The sequence below is a fragment of the Numida meleagris genome, chromosome 3 (assembly GCF_002078875.1).
Source record: "Numida meleagris isolate 19003 breed g44 Domestic line chromosome 3, NumMel1.0, whole genome shotgun sequence".
NCBI classification, from domain to species: domain Eukaryota; kingdom Metazoa; phylum Chordata; class Aves; order Galliformes; family Numididae; genus Numida; species Numida meleagris.
The window spans coordinates 31210486-31228788 of record NC_034411.1 but is presented as its reverse complement, the minus strand read 5'-3'; the positions used below and the strand labels follow the sequence as shown (position 1 = coordinate 31228788).

General features: G+C 37.4%; 1 protein-coding gene and 1 long non-coding RNA gene across 7 annotated transcripts in view; one reads left to right on the top strand and one right to left on the bottom strand.

Moving 5' to 3' along the window:
• Window positions 1–18303, top strand: part of LTBP1 (latent transforming growth factor beta binding protein 1) — a 191753-nt gene that overhangs the window by 121445 nt on the left and 52005 nt on the right. For 2 of the 5 annotated variants that reach the window (XM_021390337.1, XM_021390335.1), the window contains exons 12-19: window positions 743–976; window positions 2880–2902; window positions 3870–3969; window positions 4524–4622; window positions 11212–11337; window positions 12473–12598; window positions 13330–13452; window positions 17129–17248. In XM_021390337.1, the coding sequence (XP_021246012.1) occupies window positions 743–976; window positions 2880–2902; window positions 3870–3969; window positions 4524–4622; window positions 11212–11337; window positions 12473–12598; window positions 13330–13452; window positions 17129–17248 (951 nt within the window). The remainder of the gene's footprint in view (window positions 1–742; window positions 977–2879; window positions 2903–3869; window positions 3970–4523; window positions 4623–11211; window positions 11338–12472; window positions 12599–13329; window positions 13453–17128; window positions 17249–18303) is intronic. The other 3 variants (XM_021390339.1, XM_021390340.1, XM_021390336.1) reach the window with 2 other exon arrangements.
• Window positions 4631–18303, bottom strand: part of LOC110395676 — a 32483-nt gene continuing 18810 nt past the window's right edge. For both annotated transcript variants that reach the window (XR_002436572.1, XR_002436573.1), the window contains exons 4-7: window positions 12674–12810; window positions 9653–9788; window positions 6400–6519; window positions 4631–5749 (exon numbers count right to left, since the gene is read on the bottom strand). This is a non-coding gene — a long non-coding RNA (uncharacterized LOC110395676). The remainder of the gene's footprint in view (window positions 5750–6399; window positions 6520–9652; window positions 9789–12673; window positions 12811–18303) is intronic.

Below are 18303 nucleotides of genomic sequence, written 5' to 3'. Positions count from 1 at the left end.
CAAAGACTTCCACTGGGACTGCAAAACCTGATGCTCGTGTAGAACAGCTGCACAGCTCAGAGCAAGTGCTGCTGCCTAACTTTTATTATCTTTCAATATAGCAGCCTTCTAAATGAGATCACTGCCCCTCTCTTCCAGTGGTAATTTTTTTTTTTTATTTCATGATCCTTATCTTGTTTTTATCCAGCCCACTGAGGTCTTTGGGAGGACTCACTCGGTTCAGTAGAATTTGCATCAGGGCTGGTATGAGACCTCTGCAGGTTATCACTTGGGATCTTGAGAATGAATGTTGTTTCTGATTGCTACTCTTCTGTTCCTGTTTTACAGGGATGGTGAGACTTTTTTCTTTAGTTTCTGCAAAAAAGGAGTGATAGAAATAGTAATCTTCATTCCTTATGATAATGACAATTTACATATTTAAATTTGCACTCAGGATGTACTGTTTGTACAGGATTAATTTAAAAAATGATCTTAATAGATCATAATGATGGATTAAACGTAACTGACAAAAGATGTTAAACTGTAGAGGAAACCTAGGAATAAACATCCAGAAGATGCTTTTGGGAGAACATTCAGTCATATTAGCTTGCAATGCATAGTTTCTCTTTAAATATTTTTTGAAATAAATATGTGTATACAGTAGCAGATTAAATTTATTAGTGGTTTTCATTATATTTTCCACTATGTCAACATATTGCACTTTTAGACTCCTAAAAGGAATATTTTCCCATCCCAAATCTAGCTGCTTTTAAGGAAATCTGCCCTGGTGGAATGGGTTATACGGTTTCTGGCCCTCACAGAAACAAGCTATATCATCACCCTGCAGTTAGAGTACAGCCACCTGTCATTGGCAAGACCCCGATTACTCAACCTGTTGCTAAAGGTACTTCTCCTCCACCTCTCCCAGCAAAGGAAGAGCCAGTGGAGGCACTGACCTTCTCACAGAAAAGTGAGCCTGACATGGCTGTGCAAGAAGGTGAGAGTGGGAAAATTCAGTCTTTCTATATTTCTGTGCATGTGTCTTCAATGGTATGTTTCTTTGCACAGTAGCTGCATACAACAAAGGACAAAGAGGAGTCACTTCCCAAGCCAAATCATTGTGTAGTAAATGATTTGTGTTACGTGATTGATTTCTGAAGTTATGTATAGCTCCTAGCATATGATGACAACACTATGGAGGGAGAGAAATTGCTTTAGTCTGATTAGTATTTATGATAAAAAAATAGCAAATGTATGATGTATGAAGATGTTATCGTCCCTGAAATATAACAAAGGACTCAGCTCAGGCTTTGATTCACTAGTATTTGGGGTGGTAGGGTGAAGGGCTAATCAACATCTCCTGTAGGATAGCATCGTCTGATGTGGGGATGCCTTACCAGCCCGTGGTTCAGGTATCATCCCCCTCATCTGTGCCCTCCCTCAGCCTGACTACTCCGGGCTGTTTAATGGTTAGCTGATTCCCTTACTATATTTCTTAAAAACTCTTAGCAGTTTTCTACAAGCTCTGCTAAGAACTTTTAGCAGCTGCAATTGCCTTGAGTTTAAAACAAAGACAGAAACAAAGAAATGCAGAAAGTAGCACTATTGCAAATACATAGCCAGCAAACATAGCATGATCTAATTGTAGGCAAGCAGAAATACATTCCTGAAAAGCCTCCTGATGATATGGAGTGCGTAATAGGTTATTTCCAAGCAGTAGCTACATATCCATATGTCTGGCCATTACTAGAAAGAGTTTCATTCCGTTGACTTTGCAGAGTTCTATGCAAGAGGAGTTACCTTCCTGTTAGAATCAATGCTCTTGGTTTTGCTTTTGGGAAAAAAATGGAGCTAAACTGAATCTGATGAGGAAATAAGCCATTCAAATATACTTAGAGGATAATGATTGTATAATCTCACATATGCCTTTGGGCTTTTCTGTGTTAAAAAGTGGTACATAGTTTCCTCAAAGATCAATTTAGTGATCTGAAGGATTGCCACATTCTGGTAAATCCTAAAACACAGAATCTGATGAAAAAAGAAGTATTAGTTTTAAAACTAATTAAAAAAGTAAAAGCCTTTGTAAATGTTTGTCTTAAGTCAGTAATGACACACACAAATGTTTGAATTTCATATTCCATTTTGGGATATGTTCAGATTTTGAATTTTTGAAATTTTATTTAGAAGACCTCCTGGGTCTGCTAATCAGCCTCCTCTGCTAATACTGAAGATACTGATTTTTCTCCTGTGAAAAATGTTGATTTTCAAAAGAAAAACATTCTGAAAAGGTCTTATAGAGGCATGTAAATTTTCATCAACAAAAGGCAAATTCAAAAAAAAAAATAAAAACATACATGACATTTCTACCTCTCTTTCCTAAAAACAAAATAATTTTTGTGTGAAAAACATGACAAAAATACTTTCGCTTACATTAAAAAAAAGCTACTTTAAAACTCTTTTCTTTAACAGTAAATTCGTAAAAATTGTTACTGATTAGCTACATATCATTATGATATTTTTTATAATTTACCTTCAAATAATTACAGATGTTGGTGTTCATTAGAAGGAATTTTAAGAGTTTAGTCAGTGAGTAAATAACAACTGAGTTTCTTGAACTGTTTAAAAAAAAAAAAAAACCCTATAAGAAGGCTGAATGTTAATTAAATAATTATAAGCATTGGTTGGTGCCCAGAATCTTTTTATGGTTGCAGGTTAGATTTTACATTTGCTTTAGGAACACTGCTTCAAGTTTTCACTATTTTGGAATAAGGATAAAATCTGAAAGCTTTCTGTAATGGTGACAACCATCTCCAAGCGTGGTAGTAGTTTAAAATTGAATGTGTAACTAAGTAAGTGTTATGTGAAGATTAATTAATTTTCTTCTTTCTTTCTGGTTTTAGTGGCAACTGCAGCCCCTGATCAGGTAAAGCACTATGTAATATGTCTAGGAATTAGAATGCAGGCCATGTGTACAATCTGTGATACAATAACTCTGAAGAGAATTGAGAGTTTATGAGGAACAAGCAACTCTCTGTGGACTGAAAGAGCTCGTGTTGTTTCTACACATAAAAAATAGGCAGATAGGGAAGTACAGCAAATAAATGACTTCAGCCTCCCTTTGGTGTTGGTAAAGGGTCTGGTGCTATATTGTTCTGTCCAGTCCTTGAGCCTGTATTTTGAGGAGGATATTGAATACTGAAGGCAGTATGAAGGGGAGACACTGGTAGAGACAGCTACAGAAAATGAGTTGGAGACAAACAGTAGGAAGCTCTGAGGACTGCTTGTGACACCTGCCTGAGAGAGTCATTAATATCTACTTTAGTTGCATGGTTTTTTAGGATCAGAATGTATTCAGTGGAGAAGAATAGGTGCTTAGCTGTTTTAAGTCCTCCACTGTGGAGGTTTTAGGTCATCTCTGCTGAAGATAACAGGATTCATTATGAATAACTGCAGCTGTGCTTCATACCTTTTTCCTAAAGGCTTACAAGCATCTGACACGAAAATAAGATGTTCAGAGCAATAGCTACGAGAGAACCTTTCACAGTGGTCAGAGATTTACAGATGTGACTGTATACTGTTATGTGCTGGTGAACTGCAATTAAATGCTGTTTCTAAGCAATTAAAAACTATGGAGTGACAAAGCCAAAGACAGGATTAGAATCTCCTTGAAATGGCTCCTTCAGATAAAACCAATGTTGAACTGTATGCCATTGTTTAAAAACAGTATTACTTGTTCTTCCGTGTTTATATTGGTGATGATTAATGACCTGCTATCTAAAACCTCTCATGGGAGAATATTAGCAGTTTCTCAGTCTAGGAGTTTGTGGTTTCTTATGATAGCTGAATTAAGACAGTGTTTTCAGAAAGTAAATTTCTAATTATTCTTTTAGGAATTAGTTTCACTTGATCAAGAAAGGCAAATCCTAGAGCCTGGACAGCCTCAGCTTTCTCCTGGAATTTCAACAATTAACCTGCATCCACAGTTTCCAGGTAACTTGTCTTTTAGTGAGTGAGTGCTTGCAACTCTTCAAAGAATGGGAGCAGATTAATGAAAAATTGACTGCAACTTAATAAGCAATTTTTCAGTGAGCAGAAAGGGTGCAAAAAAACCCACCAACTGTGAAAGATGAAGCAGGATGAATTGAGAGGTTGGCATTGATTGGGTGCTATGCAAGTCATGTAAAACAAAGATATGCTGTAGAAAAAAGTGATATCCTGGAGAATGTGTGTGAGAATTTGAATGTCAGCAGAGTTAAAGCCTTATAACCCGCTCAAGAGGAAACTTTATTTAGGTACCTTCTTGTAGATCTATGCATAACTTCAGATGCTTAAGCTTTACTATTATTGCTTTCTTTAGCACCTCAGTTTTTTTAGTGAAGTGGTAGAATGATGGCTACCCGGTTATACTAATTTTTCTACTCCAGATTCAAGCAGAATAAACTAGTGAAAAGCCTCACAGTATCTGGCTAGTTCAGTATCATGTGTGGATGATCTGAGGATTTGTTTTTTTTTTATATGATTGATTTCCATTCCATGTCACACAGTAGTGATTGAGAAAACATCTCCTCCTCTGCCTGTTGAAGTTGCTCCTGAAGTCTCTACTTCGAGTGCAAGTCAAGTAATTGCACCTACTCAAGTTACAGGTATTGTGCTTCCTTTTAAGTTCTAAAGTAAGTTAAGAAATGACTGTGAATTCCTGATGCAGTAACTTGTTCCACATTACTTCAGAATTAGAGTAGCCAAGGCAGTATTGCTGTAGAACAGAAAGAAATACTCTATGGAGAGGCAGACAGAAAGAGTACAGAAAAACCCCCACAGAAATTAGGGTGCTATCACCAGAGCCAGGAATGTGCCCTCCCAGGATTGTGATTTGTGTGCCCACAAATATACCGTAGAAACAAAAATGAGTAATTCTACCTCAGACTATCCAGTCGACAGCTCCAGACCAATAGTCAATGTGAACATTTGTGCTCGTGAATTGCAGAGACAAATATGCATTTACAGCATTTTCAGTGGTTTAAAAAGATGCACAACTCTATTTTGATCTGTTCAGAATCCCTAGTTCAGAGGGGCTGTGATTTATAACTGGAGTTTCTACGCACTACCACAATTCAGAAAATAAAAGTAAGACAGTACAGTCAGTGAAGTGAATAGTATCAAGTACAGTTCAGTCTGGTAGATGTCCTGTCCAAGCACTACAGACTAGCCAGGCTGTTGGAGGTGAAGGGTTCAAACAGTGACAAGAGGAACATCTTGGTGCAAGCTTTGCTGTCAGAAAAGTACTCCGTAGCAACCAGATAGTGGAGACAGTGGACAAGGAGTAGTAAAGTTTGCTGTTACATTGTCCAGAGGTAGAAATTGAAAATATGAAAGGCAAGGAAGTGAGACTGAGGAAGTGTATGCATTTTTTTTTTCCCTTCAAGACCACAAAGAGGCCTCTGCAGGTAGAGCGTATGACAAACATTATATACCACTAAAGGTGTTGAGTGGTGTGAGTGAATGAAACACTGAAGAGCAATATCACATTATACCGTGAGCTGCTAAATGAAGGTTTGCGTACTAAGTAAATGCCAAGCCAAGATAGAAACAGCAAGACAGAGAGATTATGCCAGACTCCAGATGTGATGATGGATGGTGAGTTTCACCTACAGTCCGTCTCTCTTCTGGAAAACTGTGGTAGAAGCAATTCTTTGGCAGTGATAGAGCAGGATCATACGTGAACTAAAATCCGTGTTGTTATCCCCATGTTGTCCCTTGACACGGAAGGCATCTGTTAGAAAGCATCAGAAACCATTTTAGAAATCTGGAACAGAATATCTCCCAACTAAAATGAATTACAAAGACCCTTTCTCTTTGAAACTGAAGGGGACTATTTCCAATGTGATCTTGCAAGAACTGAGACAGAAGCAAGCAGACTGTAGATTGTTCTTACAAACTTCCAGCTTTTCCTTTCTCTCTGTACTCATTTTTTCCATACATGCAGATTGTATGAGTGAGCCTTCAGATCTTCTGCCTTGTCTGTACAGCTAATGCTGTCCTGCAGAAGTTCACCACATTTTAATATTGAAATAATGATTAGCCAGGAAAAAAACATAAATGTTTTTTTAAAACAACCAATTTAAGAGAAGACCATCTGTGGAAATTCCCAGAATTTTGTGTGTTACACATGAGGATGGAAGCCCATTTTGCCACAGTTCACTTACAACATACATAACTGTAGGATTCTTCTCAACCATTTCTTATACCAGAGAGTACCTGCCAGCATGAGAGATGCTAGAATTATGTCGTGGTTTTGTCAGTAATCTCTGTGTATTTTAACTTCTTCTTATGATGCTCAGCTTAATGCTCTGTGTCATTAAGTTGAATGCCATTGAATTTGAAACAGCAAGTGTATGGGGAGATCTGTACTGCCATACTCACGGCTAGACATTTCTTGCTCCGTCTGTGCATAATCTTCTCTGTTGCTGTTTTTGTCCAATGCATTAAAAGTGATTGCATGTTTCTATATCAATTCCTCTCACAGTGTTAATTCAGGAGCACCTGTGGAAAAAATGTTCAATTTCAGTTGGTCAGATACATTGAGGTACTGATCTTAGTATCTCTTTGCTCCAAATCTGTGAACTTTCTTTCATGCTCTGGCATTCAAGCCCAATTTTAGCTCTTAGGTATTTTCATAGACAGGTTGGTTGAACTTCATAATTGGATAAGAGCTTGCTGATCTAGGTCAGCATGCCCTACAGTCTTTGCATTCCTACTTTATCATTGTGTCTCTTAAACTCCTATTTTTATCATTATCTCCGCACATAGTGTGTTATCTGAATACTAGAAGTTTTGACCATTCCTTTCCTTGTAATACATGAGGGCTTCTCTGAAAGTAATGCTTCCTATCTTATTATATTGGTCCACAATGTCAGAGCCAGATGTTGGTGGTATGGCAGTAGAGGTTGAACCTTCCTGTCGGTATTCCATTCCCTTTTGTTGCCGTGTGACAAATGGCAGTAGAGGGGCAGTATGACATGGAAGTGCGTATGAAGCAAATATGTGTCACTGAATTCCTCCATGTGGAAAAAATGGTCCTCGCTGACATTCATCAATGCTTGCTGAACATTTCTGGAGACCAAACAGTGGATGTTAGCATGGTGAGGCAGCGGGTGGTCCACCATTTCAGAAGTGGTGACAGTGATGTGAAAGATGACCTACATTCTGGATGGCCATGCACAACTGCCACACCACAAAATAGCACCCCAATCATCTCATCGGTGCAAACTGGCGGATTATGACCTGGGAATTGTGTATGGAGCTGCATATCAGCTTCAGTGCATTGGAAACAATGGTGGCAACGCTGGAATATTGCAAAGCTTATGTCTGGTGGGTCTCACCAATGCTCACACAGGAACAGAAAGAACACTGTATGCAAATTTGTCAGGACTTTCTGAACCAAGGCTGAAACTGACAGTTTCCTGGATCGATTGCATCACTACCGGTGACAAGACATGGTGTCACCACTGTGACTCTGTGGGGTAGTGACATGTGAATTCCCCATTGAAGAAAAAGTTCCAGAGGCAGCCCTCAGCATGTAAAGTGATGAGGAATGTCTTTTGGAATAGGAAAGGGCTGATTCTTCTTGATTTCCTGGAACCTGGACAAATAATCTATTCTGACCACTACGTTGTGATACTGACTAAGCTGAAGACTCAAACTTGCAGAGTCAGACCAGAGAAGAAGACAACCTTTCTTCTGCAGCACAATAACTCCAGGCCCCGTAGCAGCTTGAAGACAGTGGAGCATATCGCCAATCTTGGCTGGATTGTCCTACCACGCTCACCTCAGAGTCAGGGTTGGGCACATTCTTACTTCCATCTGCTTGGGCTGATTAGAGATGGACTTCGTAGGCAATGTTTTCCTAGCAGTGATGTCATCATAGCAGTTGTGAAACAGTGGTTCACCTCCTCTGGTTCAGATTTTTGTGAGCACAGCATGCAGGCTCTTGTTAGCTGCTGGTGAGAATGCATGGCTAATGGTGGTGACTATGTTGAAAAAGAGTGTTCTGTAGCTGCAACTGTGCTCTATCAAATAGTGATATTGTGTTCTTTGTTGTAGTTTCCACTGAAATAAATAGGAGGCATTACTTTTGGAGAGACCTACATACTTGCATTAATAGTAACTGATTCCAGTTGTTTGATGGTTGGTTTAACCCACCAAAGCTTATGGAGAATTCTAGAATTTTCCTTCATGTCGGATGTTGTGCATTCTATAGTTAACTATAGTTAATAATATCTATAGTTAATTCTGTGTTTTTCTTGGCTATCATGACATCAGCATTTACATTTATTCATTATCTAAACTATCTATTTACCTGTTAGCTATACTGCCTTGTGAAGTACTTCTTCTGAATGTCTTCCCAAAGGCAAGCAGTATGTGCCAAATCTTGTTACTGTGTGTACAAGTTATGGAACTTGATTTGTCTATGAGAAACTGACAAATCTCTGTAACCCATCTAATTTGACGAAGAATTTGCCTCCTGCCATATCAGTAAATATTTCATATTTTGAGAGGGAAAGGAAACGTTCCTTCTGCATTTTCTGCTTTAGCTCTTTGAGGTCAGTGCAATGTCTGAATGTACCTTTTATCTCTGAGATTACCAAGGAGGAAACCTAGTACTTAGTTCTTTGAGAGAATATCATGTTCTGTTGTTTTCAAGCACTCCAGTCTTTTTTCAAGACTTACAAGTGAATAACTGGCTCTGTTTTCACCCCTAATTTTGTCTCCTAAGAAATGAAAGTCTGGTGTTTGCAGAGAATAAATCTTCATCTAAGGTAAGCAGGTTAGGTTTGGGATGAGTTACAAGAGTTGCTTTTCTGACTCTCCTTGGCAAACATTAGAAGTGAGTAACCCCATGATTGTGTGCATTCCTTGGTGCCTTTCACAAACCTCTGTTTTAAATTTTCACTTCAAGTGAGTTTTGTGTTTTTTACTTCAAGACTTCAGTCTTAACATTTCCTCTGAACTACTCTGTGTCAATTTCTACACTTCTGTGCTCCAGTGCCACTTTTTGTGTATATACTACAATGAGCTATTTCTTAATTTCATGCTTTTTCATGTTCCAAAAAAATGGTTGAGCTTGAATCCTGTGTTGAAATTTCAGTTTGCCCTTTTGCTTAGTGTGTTTATTTACATGTTAGAAACTAATGAATAATTGAAGAAAAAAGGATGATTCATCAAATAGGTTGCTTAGTAATTTTTCTCTTTTCATTTCTATTTTTCTTCTCCAAAATCAAAATCCTTTGTGAGTTCTTAATAGTTAATGTGTACAACTACAATGTCCTTATCAAGAAACCAAGTTATTCACAGATTAAATGTTTCTTAAGGAATTTTTCACAGTTACCCCTTTCCAGAAGGATTTCAAAGTTATTAATTCTTCTCACTGGTAGTAGAATGTGTTGTAAATATAAACTACATATAAAGTACTCTTCAAAAGACTTACTTTTACCCTGAATGCTACATTAGGAAAGGTAGTGAAAGATGCTGTTAACTAAGAATTTAGTAATGTAGAATGTTTTTACGTTTAGAAATGGGATTGATAAGATGGGGAATTTTCTCTTTATTTATCTTACTGTAATAAAGCCCTGTATTTTGCTGTTTTGTGTTTTCTTAAATGGTTCTTAGACATTACCTTAACAACCACTCACTTGTAGAATTCTGGGCTACAGGTGAGTTCTGTAGACAGTCTGCACATATCTTCATTGCATCTTACACATGGCCATGGTCTTTGAGGGATGTACACTTTATGGGATGCAGATCGGCATGTTCTACAAAAAGCAGATACGGAGTTACTCTGACATCTATTTTGAAGTGGTCTTTTAATGTTTTTGTTCTTCCTTCTTGATTTATTGAAGTTGTCTTTTCTACATCCATGTGTCAGGAAGTGAAAATAACAGAAGTGCAAGTAATATTTCTTGCATTGCAGAAACCTGTCAAAGACATTGTTCTGTGTCAAAGGCCATGGAAATTTCACTTGCTATAAACTTGAAAACAAAAAGCTCAATGTAGTATGTATACATGAAAGCATTACAATGTCAGATTGGCTAGTGTCAGAATTAACACAGGCTTTGAAGTAATTGCAGTGTCCAGGTAAATAATTTGATATGGTAGAAATAGCCAGACATGTAGCTTTTCAGTTTGCATTCACAAAGTGAAATTGTACATGATTTAGTATTTAAAAAAAAAAAAAAAGCTTTTAAAAGACGGCTTTCATTCATGCAGATGTGGCCAGCATGGATTTTTGAGCTGTACATAATGTATATAGGGTCTGAATCACCCTGCTGTTTGTGGTACGATTCTGTCCCCAGTTAAACCCCCTAAATCTATGGAAAGAGTTCTTTGTTTCCTCAGGAAAATGAGTGGAAGTAGAAACTGCTGTGAAAGAAATTAATTAGGTTATTACATAATGTAATAATTATTAAATAATCTGTTCAGATACAACTCCAAGCGTTGTTCAGATATTTAAGAGATAGTAAAGTGCAAATGAGGTAAGATTTGCAAGATAAAATCTTACGTTAGATAAAATAAACTGAACATAGTCAGTTGAGGTGATTTTAAGAATCTCAATTCTGCACTTTCAGATTTAGTTAATTTAAATGTGACTTGTTTCTGAATAGTCTGAATAAATGATTTTTCTTTTATAGATTATAACTTCTTTCTAAGAAGTTACCATTTCATATACAACCTTAATTCAATTTGCACTCAAATATATTAATTAGTATTCTTTACAGTAACATGTATACTCAGAGAATTTCTGGAATGACTCAAAGGGTTGAGCATCCAGTGCTGTCCATTACTGAATCTCCTTATCTTACAAAGACATCCAAGCTGTTAACAGATGCATATTCTGTAAAAAAATAAAATAATAATAATAATAATCAGAAACCCACCATGGGTATTTTCTTAACCTTTTCTATAAAGATTAAACTGTATATTTTTTCTTATATTCTTGTAGTATATTTTTTATGTTTTCATTTATAGATCTTGGATGAGACATGAAAATATGTCACTAGGAAAAGCCTGGATGGTTTCCATATCTACCAGAAAATTTATCTATTTCTGAAGCTCAGGACTTAAAAGCTTGTTTTATAGTAGCTCGCAGGCCCAATTTTTTTCTTGGATTACAGAATATTGTGCATTTCAACAACTTTATGGGAGAGTATAATTTCAAGTTTTGTTTTGTTTGCTTAGAAATCAACGAGTGTACGGTTAATCCTGATATCTGCGGAGCAGGACACTGCGTCAATTTGCCTGTGGGATACACTTGCATCTGCTACGAGGGATACAGACTTAATGATCAGCAGACAAAATGCTCTGGTATGAATGGATGTTTTCAAAAATCTGAAATAATGATGTTATGAAATGTTTGAAATGTAGAGTCTAATCGGGTGGGATATGCTACAGAGCAGTCAGGAGCTGCTTCCTCCACTGAATGATTCCAAACTACACAGAAACTGGTTCTTGTATGTCAAATGAAGTTTGCCAGCTTGTCTCTGATACAGCTTTTCACCACTCACAACTGAATGTAAATTTAATTAAATTTGAGTGAAAGACTTTGCTTTGTGAGATGAGAGAAAAAGCGATTAGACCATCTCTTCTTAGTTTTGAATCAAGTATCTAAAATTGTCAAACTGTTAGGAAAAAACATGCTTCTGTTCAGAGAAAGAACGGCCAAAGTAGTGCCTGTTTCTCAGAACAATTTGACAAACAACCAGCTTTTGCAGCTGCACTAAATCCGGTCATCTTGTTAGGCCTTTCCAACCACTTGGAGAAAAAGAGAAGGAATACTGTAGGCATCCCAGAAGTACATTAGGATATCTGTGAGTGAAGTCTTTGTCCCCTCAAAGCTACCAAGTTTTGGAAGAGGGAGCTCTGATGAGAATGAGGCGGAGCCCAGGCAGGCTCTGAATGAGCCATTTCAAATATGGAAGCAGCTGAATTGATGTCTTTCCTCCATTCAGAGAATGCTGGTTTCACTGAAACTTGGATCAGGAAGACTTTATGATGTCATGTTTCCAGATTGTATACCATCAGCTTTCTGTGCTACCAAAAATCCAGTATCTTCAGAGTGATACGCATACTATCGCGTGCAACTATTGTATTTAAAAAATAATTTGCATGCACGCATGTAGCCAAATGGCAACTTAAAATCCTTTCATTTCATCTGAATTGTATTAATGTTCTATGCTTGCAGCTCATGCTCCACTCACACTCAGTGTACTGATTTGAATAGTAATCATGTCACATTTTTCAGGCCAGTGCCTGGAGTCATACAGTCTAAGCCAGTAAGAGTATTTTTTTCCAACCAAAACTATTCAGTGCATCTTTTCAAGTAGTTAAAATAATTACAAGACAGTCTTTTCGGTCTTTTCAAAAGCATCACATATAAGCATTGAATGAATTGCAACTAAATATGTTATTCTATAGTCTTATATTTTTATTTGTTTTGTAGATATTAATGAGTGTAATCAGACTCCTCATCTCTGTTCCCTTGGACGCTGTGAAAATACTGAAGGAAGTTTCCTGTGTATTTGCCAAGCGGGATTCATGGCCAGTGAAGATGGAACTGACTGCATTGGTAGTTACTGCTCTCCTTTATAAAAAAAAAAAAAAAAAAAAAAGATAAAATACGAAAATGAATCAAGAAACTTACCTAAACCTCCCTGAAATCTCCTTTCACCTTTTTTCCTCAATGTCATTGGTAGTGGTCTGGTGTCCAGAAGTATTTTTAACTGTCCCTCACCAGGTATTGTGGAGAGTATTTGAGTGGTTTCTCCTACTGATCCGCTGCTGAAAAAAAAAAAGAAAGAATTTATTCAGTATCATATTTATTTAGGAAAACTACCATTTAGTACAGGCACCTTACGAGGTGGGAAATGAAAAGATTCACAACTCTTTCCATCACTAGCAGTTGTAACATCCATATTTCTAGATGTAACTGCAAACATCCAAGGATTTTGCAGAGTAACAGAAGCAGATGGAGGGGCTGTGTTCTTCCTTAGGTTAGTGCTGCCTTGAGCATAAGGCGCACCCAGTGACAAGCAATGTATTTGCAACCATAGGGCTGGTCACTGCCTCTTCTTACCACCTGGCTGTTTCTAGATCTTATTCTCTCTTTGATTACAACTGATGAGGTAAAGACAAAACTGCTCCAAAAAAAGCACTTGAGGGCTGTGACTTGGAAACAGCTTGAAAATCTGAGCTTATTTACTGATGTTTATTTATAGCAGGGTTTAGGGGTGATGCAAGCATTTGGTAATTTCACGGTGGAGCAGAATTTCTCTTAATGTCTCTTTTTCACCTCTGCAGATTTTGATGAATGTTCACGACCTCATACTTGTGGGGAAGGCTTCTGTATAAATACTGTTGGCTCATATAGATGTGAATATTGTGACAGTGGGTACCAAATGAACAGGAGAGGTGAATGTGAAGGTAAGTTTGGACTCTTCACCAGTAGTAACACAGTAATGGTTGCCAAGCTAAACGAATGCAGTGGGAGGAGACATTTGTTCATGTTGACTGTTTCCCTATCGACTGCTGTTTCTGATTTCAACAGCAAACTTTACATCTAGTTATTTTTAAAGAAAGCTGGCAATTGTATAGAAATATTAAAATAACTCCACAGAAATTTTTGCATGTTTATTATTTTTCTACCTGATATTTCTTTTAATTCATTTCACTTTCCATTTGCAATTTGTTTTCAGATGTCTTGGCACAGTAGTATTTTATCTGTTTGTGTTCAGAGTTCCTTTCTCCCATTCTACTCTGTGCTTACTTCCACAGGTGATTTCTTACATTTAGACTTACTGCTGGATTTCTCTCACATTTAGTTTGCCTTCAGGTCATTTAATTCCCTCCTGTACAGCAGCTAAAAATGGCAGAAGGTTCAAAAGAGCATTGATTGTACTATCTTGCAATATGTCCTGGACAATTAAGTTAAGTTACAAGTTCTTCATATCACAGCAAATTCCAAATGTTACTGCTGTTTGAAAAGATTATCACTGCCTGCTGCTCAAGGCAGGCTTGGCACTGAGGTGTGATCTGCAAAGGGAGAATTCTCAGAGGGAGCAAGCTTAAGCAAGAAACCTTTTCAGTTATTTGATGTCTGCAACTGCAGTTCAATTTCTCTTATCTAGATTTAAGATGCTGCAAAGGAATTCCCCCAATATGGACAAAATCTGGAATGGCTTATACTGTTTCATCTCAGGATAGATATTTTTTAGCAGCACTTGCCATGGAATCCTCTAACTATAAAAGTTCTTGTTTCCAAAAAGATTGGGTAACAAATGATGGCTATATTTTTTTATTAGTTTGGAAATGCATAACTAGCAGATATTTTATGTTGCAGGAGATCCTAGGACATCTGAATCTTGCATTATTTTCCATTGTGACATTTTTGCATTTTTTGTTGCTCTTTTTTTCCTTTCTTTTCACTTTCAGCACAAATTGAGAACTAAAAACCACAGGCAGCTGTTTCATTTTAATGTAGTTTTTGTTCATCCTTTATTCTAAGTTACCAATGACAATAAAATTTTTACCGTATTAGGTTGCCTAGCAGATAAGCAACATAAAGTTGCTGTGGACATATTTGCTGCTCTGAGCATTACTAAGACATTCCTTTTTCTATTCAGACAGTTTTTTTTTCTATTTAATAAAACTTCACACACTGCTCTTACAACTGTTTTTCCAAATCTTCTCTGTCAGTAGGGAATCTCTGTGACTAAAATAGACTAAAATATCATAATATCACAGTGCATCAGATTTCTTATTAACGTGTATTTTAAGTAGTGTCATAGTGTAATAATATGTAATCTCCAAAATGATGTTTTCTGCTAGAAGTTACTTAAGGTTACTTTGGGGAAAATCCTTCCTACGCTAAATCCATCAAACCAAGGAAATGACACATTCAGGGAATCATTTTGCCATGTCATTACACCTACACGTTTTAGTCAGCCTACTGACAAATTTCGAATTCCACAAATAACTCCTTTCTACCTCCTCCTCACTTCAAAAACAAAAGCAAAAATCCTCTAAGCTGCACATAATACATGCAGTTCATTTATACTTCCTTGCCCTATCTGAATTCTGCCTTCAAGCTAGATGCACACAAACAGCATTGTGGGTCCAGCTGGGAGACACAGATTGTGTGTATGTTCTTCTTGCTGAGCTCACTGTTCATGGAGTAGTGTTACACGCATAGTGGAACATCACTGCAAACAAGTAAGTATTCCTATAAAAAACTTAGAGGTGAGGCTGCACCTCGATTACTGTATTCAGAACTGGGCCCCTCACGACTAGAAAGAGTCTGAGGCCCTGGATTGTGTCTAGAAAAGGGCAATGAAGCTGTGAGGGGTCTGAAGCACAAGTCTTATAGGGAATAGCTGGGAGAACAGGATTTATTCAGTCTGGAGAAGAGGAGGCTCAGGGAAAGACCTTTTCACTCTTGACAACTCCCCGAAAGAAGGTTGTGGTGAGGCTGGTGTTGGCCTCTTCTCTCGGGTACAGCAATAGGATGAGAGGTGATGGCCTCAAGTTGTGCCAGGGGAGGTTCAGGTTGCATATTAAGAATTTCTTCTCAGAAAGAGTTGTGAGGCATTGGAACAGGCTGCCCAGGGAGATGGTGGAGTTACCATCCCTGGAGGTAGGTGTTAAGGAAAGGGTAGATGCGGTACCTAGGGACATGGTTTAGGGGACAGCATTGGTGGTTGCTGGACTGCTGGGCTAGACAGTTGTAGAGGTCTTTTCCAACCTTTATGATTCTACGAAAATCTTGTGATTTTCTTAAAGCTTTACAGCATTTATACTTCATTTTGGCAGAAAAAAATCTGTACCAAATACATTATTCCTGTTGTGTGTTTTGAAGGTGAATACAGTCCAGGCAGTTCTGAGAGCAGGTTTCAGAGGAAGGTAGTTTGTTAAAATTAAATAATCACAGCTGTTTCACTGAGAAGCATTTGCAGGTCTGAAACTTAAAGGCTTAAGAGGTCTGTTGCTGTTTTTATGAGAAAGTACTCTGTTGGACAGTCATGATTCTATGAAAAAAATGTGATTTGCCCACAACCAGTGTGTGCGAATCAGACTACTTTGGAGGCAGAATGTCAAATTCTCTGGAGGTTGGAGCACTGTCCAATTAAGGTACAGGTGCTGGAGGCAGTTTTCCCTCTGTAAGCTTCTTCTAGCTTCTAAGAACTAGGAGTAAATTGCCACCCTTACACTATCTATGGTGGGAGTAGAAGTCCTTAATTGCAGAAAGTGCAACAAATAGAAGGCTTAGAGCAGGGAAGGGACAGTTGCTTCAGGAGATAGTATAAGTTATCTCTAACTCAGTCTGAATTTCATTGGTTCTGTGCACTGCGTGAAGCAAGTCTTCAGTAGGAAAGATTACTGTTGTATAATTAGACCATATCATAAAATAATACTCAGGTATGAGAGCAGGCTGGATTGAGGCTGCTCATGTAATTTGAATTTGATCATCTAGCCATTAGTCACTGGACAGCAAAACGTCTTTGAATGTCAGTTTTTGCATGCAGTCTCTATTAGATTGCATATGCTTCATGTATTGTGGGTTTTTCTGATGCAGAATAAGAAGTTATTAGTAGCTGCTCAGAGCTTAGCCGCAAATACTTGAGTTTTTCAGAATCTATGTCTTGCTTTGTCATGAGTAAATTACGAATACCAAATTCTCTTTTTTGCTTTGAAAAGCCAGTTACAGTTGGTCACGCCAGTGCACTTCCAGAGTTTCCTGAGACTGATGATAGGAGGTACCTCAAGACATTTCAGTAATAGACGATGAACATAAACAAAGGAATTCATTCCTATTTAAGCCAGTAATCTGATCTGTATGCTGTGCAGGACCTGCCAGGGAATTGCAGTATAATAGAGAATTCAGATTGTTGCATGCACTATGAACCAGTTTATATCTCAGCAATGCCTCTTCACTGGTCTAAAACTGTTCCTACTTGTACCTTCCTGGGTATCTTACAGAAAGTACACAACTCTTTAAATTTATGAGTATAAAATTAACACAGTCAGAATAACCTTATTAGCTTATTGTTCAGTGTTCTGTTATGATTTTGACCTGTATTTCCTTCTGTATTCTCTTTTGAAGACATTGATGAATGCATGACCCCAACTACTTGTCCAGATGCACAGTGTATTAATGCTCCTGGCTCTTATCAGTGCATACCCTGCAGAGTGGGATTCAGAGGCTGGAATGGACAATGCCATGGTATGTTCAGTACTGGTTATCTGGTTTCTGTCTGGTTTCTGTCTCTGGTTATGATTCTTGTTTGGTAATGCTGTATTTCTTATTCCATAAATGCTAAAACCTGATGACAGCATTGTGATGTCTGTCCCCATTTCATCTGATAATAGTTGAGAATACGATTTTTTGAAATAAGTTTTAAGTTCTCAGACACGGGAGATACAAGGAAATCTTGTTTTAATGTAGATAAATGAAAAGACTGGACTGAAAACCATACAATTGTCATTACAAAACAATATTACTGAAATAAAAATATATAACTGTAAGGGATTTATTACTGGCAAAATACTAGTAAGCTATTGATTGGAGGTATTCAACAAATTAAAAAATCATGAGAGTACTGACACATCACTGTGTCTGGCGGGTTTTTCTGTAGAGTATGGGAGTTTGTTCATGAATCATATTACTGATATCTTCATTATACATACTTCCAGCAAATCTTGTATTATTCAGCAGATCTTTTAACATCATGTCTTGCTCTAAGTTAGCTTTTTAGGACAAATTTCTCGCATATTTTTGTCTATTTGTTTTAATTATTAGATTTTTTTTTTCGAATGAATTTTAGTTATTTGAGGTAGAAGTATGAGAGTAAGTTTATGCATTGTGCAAAAAGAAATAAAATCTTTCAGTTTTAAGGGCCATTTCTCTGTGGTGCTACTGGAAACTTGGAGTTGACTTCCATTGTGAAAGATGTCCTAGCTCGGTGTACCAGACGTTTGGTATCTATACCTACATGAAAAGTACCTGGTTGAAAATGTGATGACGTACTTTTCACTTATTTCGTTCTTACTAGCCAGATTAGTAGGAGTAGAATGAGTGATAAGAACTCACTGCACTGGTCAGATTTACAAACAAACTTATTTAGGGAATAAGTCTTAGATGCAGATACTTCTTTTCCTTTTATTACTGTATTATAACTTCCTTTTTTCCTTTGTTTTATGGAATGTTCTAAGCCTAGACATCTCACATCATTTGTGATGTGATCAGTCTTTGTTTTCTATTTATCCTAGACTTACATC